We start from the raw sequence: 10,523 nt of genomic DNA, 5'->3' as shown, positions 1-10,523 counted from the left end.
CCATGCAGGGCCCTTCCCCTCACGCCCAGGGGAGGAGGAGGAGGTGCAGGCCACAAGCCCCAGGCTGGCACCACCTTGGCAGCCACGAGGAAGGAGACGCAAGGGGACATAGCGGGGTCTGCACAGGGAGGGAGCCTCCAGGATGGGCGGTGAGCCGGGAGGGAGCGGGAAGCCACAGGGGCACGGTGGGGGGCAGAGGGGTCCCACGCTGCAGCACCAGAGTCTGCCCCCCTTGCACCACCACAGCGGCCCTAGGAACTGATGGGGAAGAGGGACGCTGGAGTGCCAGCAACGGGTGACCGAGGGCAGGCTCAGAAGGGCAGCACTGCTCAGCTGACAGCTGCAGGCAGCCGAGGGGCTTCGTGGCTCGCTCCTGCCCCTCTGCCCGGGGCCACTGGCCGGCCCCCCCGTGCACTGCCATGCCATGCCGTGGGGCAGAGCCCTGCCAGGGCCGGCCGGGGCTGTCCCAGAGGGATTCGCCAGTCCACCCTGTGCAGAGCAGCCTGGAAGGAGCTTCTGCGCAGGGCTGGGGCGGGATCCTGCCAGCCCTCGGTGCCCCCTGCTCCCACTCACGCCAGGTTCCCCGCACAAAGCGCTGGCCGTGGGCGCAGCGAGCTCCGGGCACACGGGGCTGCCAGGAGGCCATGGGAGCCGGCGTGGGCATGCCTGCCCCACGGCGGGCATGGGGCATCAGCATGGCTGGCCCGCGGACCTGGCACTGGCAAGCTCCACAGCAGCCTCAGCGACCTGCATCCGCCTGCCCCACGTGTGGCTCAGGATCTATTTCATCATCTGGAGAAAAGCATTTACTGCCAATAAACGGGCTAATTAATTCTCCTCAAAGACCTCTCAATTATTCATCTCGGGCCACAGAGAAACAATTACAGCACTTACCTCAGCCCTGGCTCGGCCAGTGCAGCAGCCAGCGCGGGGCCAGGGCTGGCGGCAGGCAGGGCACAGCTGGGGATGGCCCGGCAAAGCTCCCGGCACGGAGCCCTGGCTCCTGGTTCCTGGCCAGCCCCAGCTCTGCCCACCCAGCGGGAGCGGCCCCGCGGGGCTCTGGGGAAGGGCTGCTGACCTGGCACAGCCACCTAGCCCAGAGCCATCACTGGCAGCGGTGCTCTCCCAGGGTGCCCCCGAGGGCTGCTCCCAGCACCAGGGCTCAGGAGTGAGGGGACCCACCCGGCCCCCTGCTCCTCACCGCAGGGCACATCCCATGGGTCTAACCCCCATCTGCCCACACGCAGCCGAAGCCGCTGCATCCCGTCCAGCGAGAACACGGCAGTGGTTTGCTCCCCCCTCACCACCCACCTGCAGCGGGCTGCTCGCCCTGTTCTCGTTGAGCAGCCCAGCCGCCCTCCACACCTCCACCCAGGGACCCACACCTTCAAGCCGTGGCCAGACTCAGCCGCGGGCACCCACAGTGAGCAGGGGCTCAGGCCGGGTGCCCCGCGAGCCGGCTCCCAGCACCGGCCCAGCCCCGTGCAGCACGGACAGGCAGGATCCCACACTGCCAGGGGACCTAACCCCCCGGCTGCCCCTCTGCCCCGCAGTGCCAGGGGCCAGGCCGTGCTCGGGTCCCCCGTGGAGAGGGGCTTTTTTCCCCGACCGTTCTCCATCTCCTCGGCACTTGGGATGCTCCTCCTGCCCCACGGTGGGGTTGAGTCCCTGCTCCCTCCGCCTCAGCTGCACCTCGAGAAGGAAAACCCGCTGCACCGCCGGCACTGCGAGCTCGGGGGTCCCTTCCCGCGGCCTGGCCGGGCCTCACCCGGGCAGGCTGCGGCCGCGGAGGCCTCCCGGGGCCGGGGTCCGCGTCAGCTCCCTCCCGCCCACCTCCCCCGCGCACGGCGGGTCAGGCCGCTCCGGCACGGCCACCCTGCGGGACCCCCCGCGGCCGCCCCGGGGAGCGGGGGCATCGCCGACCCGGGGCGGGTGGCCGGAGGCCCCGGCACGGCTCCGCGGGGCGCCCGGCCCCGGGCTCGGAGCCTCCGGCCGGGGCGGCGCGGGGGCCCCGGCGGCCGCGGGGCCGGGCCGGGAAGGGTTAAGGGCGGCCCGCGCCCCCCCGGCGGCCGAGGGGCGGGCCTGTCGGGAAGCCGGGATTTCTGCGGTGGTTTTACTGGAAAAGTTGTTGCCGGCGGAGGGAGGGGTCACCCGAGCAGCCCCGGCAGGTTGGGGGGGGGGGGGGACCGGCCGGCCCCGCGCCTCCCGCCAGCCCCGCTCCGCTCCGCTCCGCTCCGCTCCCGCGGGCCGGGCTGCCCGCGGACCCGGGCGCCGGCAGCATCCGCGGGCCTCGGCTCCGGCTCCGGCTCCGGCTCCGGGCTGCGGCCGCTCCGCGCGGGGCTCGCCGCCAGCCCTGCCCGGCCGGGGGCTCTGCCCACCGTGTCCGTGCCGGTGCCCCGTGGGGAACAACCAGCCCCGGACCGCGGCGGCGGCGGCAATCGCAGCCAAACCTTGCACCGCCCCGCCGGCCCCGCTCCGGGCAGTCCCACCCCACCGGGTCGGGGCAGCGGTGCCCGCCGGCTGCGTCCCGACGGGGCTGCCGGGGGTTTAGCTCTGGGCTCGGGCTCGTCTGGACGCCACATCTGCGAGCGGCCGCCGGCACGCACCGCACAGAGCCCACGGGGCCCGGACCCCGCCGATGCACCGCGACAGCAGCGGGCTGGGGCTGGCAGAGAGGGCAGCGCCCGTCCCTCAGCGCCGCCGCCGTCCCCAGCGCGGCCTGGCGCTGGCCGCAGCGTGGCACGGCGTGCTGGAGGCCTGGCTTGTGCCCCTGGCAGGCTGAGCCAGGAGCCCAGCACGTCCCAGCGCTTCCAGGCATCGCTCCACGGTTCCCGACAGTAGGAAATCACTTGGCTCCGTGGCTCCTGCCCCTCCAGGGATGATTGATGGTGGCTCCCCCCGCCCGGGTGGGAGCGGGGCCCTCCAGGCCAGCCAGCCCTGGCCAGCGGCACGGGCTATGGCGGCCCGCAGCGCAGGCAGCGCGGCCGCGGGGCCCAGGCAGCCCAGGAGGAAAATACCCCCGAGCTCATGGCAAGCGCTTCGGGGTTGCCACCGGGCCCTGCGGCCAGCCCTGGTCACCCGACACGAGACACCCACGGCAAAGCCTCCGCCACCGGTAGTCCTGCGCCCGCAGCCCCTGCCCAGCCCGGCCCGCGGCCCGCCGGCTCTGCTGGGCGGCCGGCTGCAGAGCGCCGGCCACCGGCCCCGTGCCCGGGGCAGCCACGTGTGCCGGGGCAGGCGGCTCGGGCCCAGCCTGGCGACGGCCGAGGAGGCACAGCCGTGCCGGCCTCCCGCAGCCCCTCCTGAGGCACCCGCAGCGGCGATGCGTGTGGGAGCCCAGCCCCATGGCTGGGGGGCCGGGACACGCAGCCGGGTGAGTGGGCAGGGCCTGGCAGCGGCTGCCTGTGGGGCCGGGGGCAGGGGGAGCCCGGCCGGCTCCGGGAATCGCCCCGGAGGCTGCCAGGCCTGTGGCAGGGAGGGCGGGGGGGGGAAACCCGATCCTCCCCGGCGGGACCTGGGCCCCGCTCCCCGGCCTGAGCTCGGCTGCTAATTTTAGCCCCGGGGAGGCACCGCTGGAGCATGAGCTCAGCCCGCCGCGGCTGCACGGGCCGCGGGGCCCGGAGCCGCCGGCCGGCGCTGGCAGGTGGCGGCCGCGGGAGCCGCGGCGCGGCCCGGCCCCGGGCGAGCCCCCGGGCGAGCCCGCCCCCCGGCTGCGGGGCGAGCCCCCGCCGAGCCGACCGCCAGGCGCCGGCACTGCCCTCCCGCTGCCCGCACGCCTGCGGCCTTGGCTCGGCCAGCCCCACGTGTGGCCACGAGCCCTCCCGCGGGCCCCAGCGCTGGAGCCACCAAGCCCCCCACCGAGGCCCCGTGTGGTCGGAGGGGCTCGCTGGGGGCCGGCGGAGACCCCTGAGGCAGGTCCCAGCCCACAGCCCCGGGGAAAAGGCCCCGGGGGGGCTGGCGGGACGCGGGGGGCCGTGGAGGAGGCCCTGCCACGCTGCAAGGGCCTGCGAAGGATGGGGCCGCCTCCCAGCAAAGGAAGCCCCTCCATGGCTGCGGACCCCAGGCCCTGCCTGGGCTGGGGAGGGGGGCGGAGGGGGGGGCTGCGCAGCGCAGAGCCCCGAGCCAGCCCCCTCAGGTCTCCGAAACTGGCACGTGCAGGCGCTGAGACGAGAGGCACGGCCAGGACGGGTGCTCTCCCCACGCTGGGCACAGCGCTGCAGCCGGCCCCGCGGGGCACCCCAGGGCCCCCCGGCCCCCCCCCCCCCCGCCAGGAGCAGCAGGAGCGGACAGGCGAGCCGCTGAGGAGGCCACGGCCCAGGGATGCTCCAGCCAGCCAGCCCCTCCTGAGGGAGCAGAGAGCAGCCCCGGGGCCTGCCCTGCCGCAGGGCAGCTGCCCCGGCCACGGTGGGGTCCCCTGGCCCAGGGCCCCACGTCTGCACTTCCCCTCCAGCCCTTCACCTGCGGCGTGACCGGCCGGGCTGCCCAGCGCTTACTGGAAGAGGAAGCTGCTGGGAAGGCAGCGCGTGCAGCGGGGCAGCTTTGGGGAGGAGAGGCTCGGCTCAGCAGCCGGCAGAGCTCGGCTGTCCATGCTCCCAGGTCCAGGGCCAGTAACGGGAAGCGTCTGCTCTCAGTGACGGTAAATCAGATCGGGGAGATTAGAGGCCTTTTTGCCTAATCATGAGCAGCTTGAAGTTGGAGGACAAGTTCCTGGAACAGAGAGGAAATGGAGGCAGTAAATAAAGAAAAACTGCTAACATGTGGCCCTGCGTGTGAAAAACGTCTCCATGAAGGACTGTTTATGGCTCACTCATCTGCGGGGCTGACAGCGCGGGCTGCAGCGGGAGGTGGTGATGAGGCCCCGCGTGCAGGGGTGTAGGCAGGGTGGCAGGCGTGCAGGCAGCCAGCCGGGGCAGCTGCGGGGGGCTCTCGGATGGGGGGAGGGCTGGGGGGGGCCAGAGCTGCGTGGCGGCACACGGCGGAGGGAGGAGGAAGGCAGCAGCATAGCAGGGGCCATGGCGCAGGCGGCTGGACTGGCGATGCCAGGGAGGCTGCGTGCACGGGGAGACAGCGGCACGGCACGTGCGAGGGGAGAGGCAGGCGGGGGCCAGGCACGTGGCCCCCAGGGGAAGGGAGCACCCGAATGCCCCACTGCTCCCCCGGCAAGCGCCAGGAGAGGTGCCGCGTGCTGCAGAGCTGTGCCCCCCGCCCCGCCGGCAGCACCAGGGGGGCACAGCCCAGGCTCTCCCAGCGGAGCCCCACGGCCGTGGGCCGGGTCTGCCCCGCGGAGCATCGCCAGCCTCCGGCCGGTCCAGCCCAACGGGGGAAGGCCGGGGGGGTCTCGCCGCTGCACCGGGCACGGGCTCCCCTGCTCCGGGGGCAGCGGGGATCTCTGCCGGGAGCCGGGCGCGGGTGGGCCCGCTCCGCGGCGCGGGCAGAGCGTGCAGGACGTGCCTGCCGCCGTGCCCCAGGACGGGGCGTCCGCTGTTCCCAGGGCAGGCGCAGCCAGAGGCCGGAGCCGATTCCCAGCAGCGAGGTCACCCCGCGCCGGCCGCGCCGGCCCCGCCGGCCCCGGCAGCAGCGCGGCGGGGGGAGCCCGCACTGCTCGGCGCGGGCGCCATGGGCCTGCGGGAAGACTCGCAGATCCCCGCGGCAGCGCCCACCCGTGTCCCCCAGCGCTGCCGCCTGCCCCCGCACCGCGGCCCGGGGGGCAGAGCTGGCGCGGGGCAGCGGCCGGGGACGGCGCGGCGGGGCGGGGCGGGGCGGGGCGGCTCCGCAGGGGCCCGCGCCGCAGGGGCAGCCCCGGGACGCCCTCGGTGCCCGCGCGGGAGCCGTCGCCCCGCGGCCGGCCGGCCCCGCGGGTGGCGAGGCCCGCGGCCTCGGGTGCCGGCCCCAGCCCCGCCCGTGCGGGGGGACGGGGCCGGCCGGGCGATCCCGCCCCCGCCCGCCCCCGCGCCCGGGAGCCCTCGCGGCGGGGCGGTCCCGGCGGGGCGGAGCTGCGGCGGGGCCGGGGCCGGGGCCGGTGCGGCCGCGGGTCCCCGTCCCCCGTCCCCCGTCCCCGTCCCCCCCCGCCTCGCCGGGCGCCCGCCGCGGGCCTGCGGAGCGACACGGTGACGCGGCCCTGCGCGGGAACGCGCCGCGCCATGGCCCGGGCCGCCGTGGGCGACGACGACTACGGGGAGGACCCGGCAGTCAGCGGTGGGCGGCGGGGACGGGCCCCCCGCGGCCCCGGGCCCGGCAGAGACCGGGGGGCCGCCGCCCCCGTGGGGTCCCTGCCTGCGGCCCCCCCCCAGCCCCAGCGCAGCCGGGACGGGGAGCCCAGAGCGGGGCTTCTCCGGGGGCGGGGGTGCTTGGGGGGCTGGGGGCGGCAGCCTGGAGCTGTGGGGCTCCCGACCACCCCGCCGTGCCCGCCCAGGGCCGGCAGACGCCCGCCCCAGGAGCCCTGTGCTCCTCCCCCCTGCAGAGCCGGCCGGAGGGCGGCAGGGGTCCTGGGGATGGAGGAGGCTCTTTTTGTGCCCACGGCCACCATGGCCGAACCTCGTCGCCGGTGAGTGCCCGGGGCAGCGCCCCGGCCCTCCTTCCCCCGTGCCCCGGGGCAGCCAGGTTACGAACCGAGGGGCAGGTTTTTGCCCCTTCCCATGGAGGGTGCAGAGGGCAAGAACAGCCCCGGTCCTTGCCGGGGTCCTGAGGAGAGCCCCACTTCTGCTCCGGAAGCTGCCCGGGTGGCCGCAGGGGAGAGCTGTGGGCAGCAGGTCCTTTCTGACCCAGGTGCATCTCCTCGCCCCTTCCTCAGCCCCCTCTACCTCAAACCTGTAGCAGCATGACCCCGCTCGGGCCCTGGGGCTGCTCCCTGCTTCGTGCTCCTCCTGAGCAAACCCCCCCACTTGGGCCTGCTCGTCCGCGCCCCGCACTCGGCCTCCGCTCTGCTCCGTTAACCTTTACCCGGTTCGCTTTCCTGCCCTCCTGTGAGCGGGGGTCTGCTGTGCGCTGCGTGGGAGCGTGGGCCCCGCTCCCGCCCCGGCCATGTGCCCCATGTGCCCCCCCCAGCCGCTGCGGGAAGCCCTGGTCCGACAGCCCCTGCACCTGGAGGGACGGAGCGGGCACCCCGAGCCCGCAGGAGGCCGTGCTGCAGCCCCAGAAACTGGCAGAGCGCAGGCAGCCCGCAGGCAGAGCCCGCAGGCAGAGTGCAGGCAGAGTGCAGGCAGAACGCAGGCAGAACGCAGACAGAGTGCAGGCAGAACGCAGGCAGCGCGCAGGCAGAGCCCGCAGGCAGAGCGCAGGGAACCCACAGGCAGAGCGCAGGCAGCCTGCAGGCAGAGTGCAGGGAACCCACAGGCAGAGTGCAGGCAGAACGCAGGCAGCGCGCAGGCAGAGCCCGCAGGCAGAGCACAGGCAGCCCGCAGGCAGAGCACAGGCAGCCCGCAGGCAGAGCGCAGGGAACCCGCAGGCAGAGCGCAGGCAGCCCGCAGGCAGAGCGCAGGGAACCCACAGGCAGAGCGCAGGCAGAGCACAGGGAGCCCGGCCGAGCCTGCCCGCCCTCCCGCACGCGCTGCCCTCTGCGCCTGCCCGTGGCGCCTCCCCGACCGCCCCTCCCCCAGCCCGCGGGGGCTCGGCCGCTCCGGGGCCGGGTCGCCCCCCTGCGCCCCCACGAGCCCGGCGGGGCCGCGCAGGGGCTGCTGCGGGCGGCCGGGCTCCGGCGGCACCGGCGGGGGCGGGGGGGGCGGCTCGCTGCTGCCCTCCGGTGGCTGCCGGGGCCGGGCCGGGCGGAGGATCCCTCGCTGGGCCGCGGCAGCGTCCCCCGATCGCCCCGAGCCACGGCCCGGGGTCACGAGTCGGGGCTGAGCCCGCCCGCCGCCGGGCCGGAGGGGCGGAGGGCCGGGACCCCCCCCCCGCACCGCCACCGCTCCCCCCCCCCCATCGGCGCCGCTCCCTGCCCCGCCCCGGGCACAGGGCGCTGGCGTCCGCCCCCAGGCGCTGCCGGACCTGGACCGGCTGGAGCTGACCGTCCGCGGGCCCCGCGGCAGCCGGTACCGCCCGCGCCCTGAGCTCATCTGCCTGGAGAACGCGCACAGCCCTCGCCTACCTCCAGCAGGTAGGAGCCGGCGGCGGGCAGCAGCCCTGCCTGGGCACAGGCAGCCGGACCCGGCAGGACGGCACCGCAGGGACGCCAGGGCCTTTGCCGAGGAGCTTGGAGCACAGCTCGTGTCGGCACCGGCTGCCCCGCCGGGCTCGGTGCCTCCAGGGGTCCCTCCTGGCCCAGCTCTTCCTCTGCCTCCCCCCAGGTCCGCAGGCTCGCTGACCGCTACGGGCTGCGGGTGCACGTGGACGGAGCGCGGCTGACGAACGCGGCGGTGGCCCAGGACGTGGAGCCGGCTCGGACCACCCAGCACTGCGACTCCGTGTCCCTGTTGCTTCTCCAAGGTGTGCTCGTGCGGGGAGGGGGTCCCCGGGGCCAGATGGGACCAGCACAAGCTGGGGCCTCGCCCTTGTTCGGGGGGGACGGGGCTGAGTGCCCAGCTTGTGGGCTGGGGCATCCCTGGGCGCATCCCCGGCAGGGGTACGGGCAGCCCCCCGGGGCGGCTTGGGTCACCCCTCTGGTGGCTCCACAGGGCCTGGGCACCCTGGCCGGCGCGGCGCTGGCTGGACGCAGGGAGTTTGTCGCTGAGGCCCAGCTTGTGCGGAAGCTGCTGGGCGGGGGGATGCGGCAGGCAGGCGTGCTGGCAGCCGCTGCCCGCCTCGGGCTGGAGCACGCGGAGGCGACGCTGCGTAGAGACCACGACAACGCCCAACGCTTTGCTGAAGGTATCTCGGGGCCCCTCGGCACGCCAGGAGGTACGGGCGCCTGCAGCCTGACACCGCTCTCCCTGCCCGGCCGTGCAGGCTTCCACGCGCTGCCGCGCAGCCGGGTCGTGCCCTGCCCGACAGCTCGGTGTGGGCCCAGCCTTGTCCCCTCCCCTGCCGGCTGGGCTCACTGCACCCAGCACCACCCGACGCTGCCGGGGGTGACAGCGGCGCAGGCACCTTCCCCAGGCAGCTGTGCTGGATCTCCAGACAGGCAAGGATGCTGCTGGGGTCCCTGCCTGGCTGGAGTGCTGGGACGATGCCGTGCCTGTCCCCGCGGTGCCCACAGTGACCCTGGTGCTGCACAGCAGGGAGGGCAAAGGCCCCCTCCTTGAGCTGGGACCTGGGGCAGGGCGTGGGGTGGGCAGCGCTGCAGCCTCCTCTCCTGGGAAGCTGGGCACCGGGCTCGCAGCCTACCGCCCCTGCCTCCGCCAGGCATCCAGGAGCTGAACTCGCCCCTCTGCTCCGTCAGCCTTGCGGCAGTGGAGACAAACATCGTGATGGCGAGCATCGGGGGGACCGGCCGTCCCCCGCCAAGCTCTGCGAGCACCTGCGGGCAGTGAGCGAGGAGGAGGTGGCCGAGACCGGCCCGGCTGTCAGCGTCCTGCTGTTCCCCTGGTCGGCACACGCCGTGCGTGCCGTCTGGCACCGCGACATCTCGGCCCGCGACACCGAGCTTGCAAAGAACAAGCTGGAGTTTGTGGCCAGGAAGTGCCAGGAGAAGCTGGCCCTGGGGCTGCGCCCAAGCCCCCCGGGCGGAGGGGGAGCCTGAGCACCCTCCCAGCCCCAGCCCGGGGGCAGCTGCCTCCCCCTGGCCGCTGCAGCCAAGCTGGCCGGGGCGGCTGTCCCAGCCCTGTCCTGGCAGCCAGCGGCAAAGGGGCTGGGAGCAGCCACAGCACGCTCCGGGCGCGTTCCCAGCCGGCTGCAGCGCAACATCCACCCTGGCACACAGCCCTGCAAACCAGCGCGAGCCCAGCCCCGCGGAGACCCCGGCCCCCCCGCCGCGGGAGCACGGCCCCTCCCGGGAGGGAGCGCCTTCGCAGACCTGCCCAGAGGGACAGAGGGGAGCACACGTCTCGCACCGCCACCCAGACCCCTCCGAGGCAGCATCCCCGTCTCACTGGTCACCCAGCAAACATCCTCAGAGCACCCTCTAGCCCTCTACAGAAGCTCTGTAACTCGGGTCCCGCAGACAGCACCCAAAAGCAGAGCCGGACACCCCCCACCCCAAAGGCCGCATGCTGCGCCTGGCCCACGTGCACCACACGTGTGTGCAAGCATGCTGCAGCAGGGAGACAGATTCCGAGGGATGGTCAGGGCACAAAATAAACGTGTTCTGGCAGCACTGTGGCTCCGCAGGATGTTTTCTCCCAAGCGTGCTCCTGCCCTGACCATGCAGCAGGGACAGCGTCGCAGCCCAGAGGTCCCCACTGCGGGACAAGTGCTTCTGAGGACGTGGAAGCATCTCACGCATCGGTATCTGGCCAGCACTGGCCCAGACAGCTCCCCAGCGTGCGCCTCCATCACCCCCCTCCCCAAAGGTTTGCTTTAACCCAGTCCCGCAGCCCCCCCACAGCCGCGGGCAGGCTCTCTGGGCTTCCCTGCCTGCCGAGCCTGTCGCTTTCTGGGTTGGACTTTGCCTGTGCAAAGAGCTGGGCCAGGCTCAGCGTGCACTCCCCACTGCT

At 74.8% G+C, this 10,523-nt stretch overlaps 1 protein-coding gene across 1 annotated transcript; it reads left to right on the top strand.

Annotated features, from left to right (window-relative positions):
- The first annotated feature begins 6,140 nt into the window (after positions 1-6,140).
- On the top strand, positions 6,141-10,172 carry LOC140660526 (uncharacterized). The gene is given in 8 exon segments (XM_072881496.1): positions 6,141-6,195; positions 7,841-8,069; positions 8,071-8,089; positions 8,280-8,405; positions 8,407-8,418; positions 8,607-8,799; positions 9,274-9,360; positions 9,363-10,172. Coding segments are annotated over 8 exon segments (969 nt in total). The 3' UTR covers positions 9,611-10,172.
- Positions 10,173-10,523: the final 351 nt, after the last annotated feature.

The sequence above is a fragment of the Ciconia boyciana genome, chromosome 16 (assembly GCF_034638445.1).
Source record: "Ciconia boyciana chromosome 16, ASM3463844v1, whole genome shotgun sequence".
In the NCBI taxonomy this organism is placed as follows: Eukaryota; Metazoa; Chordata; class Aves; order Ciconiiformes; family Ciconiidae; genus Ciconia; species Ciconia boyciana.
This window is presented reverse-complemented; position numbering and strand designations above follow the sequence as displayed.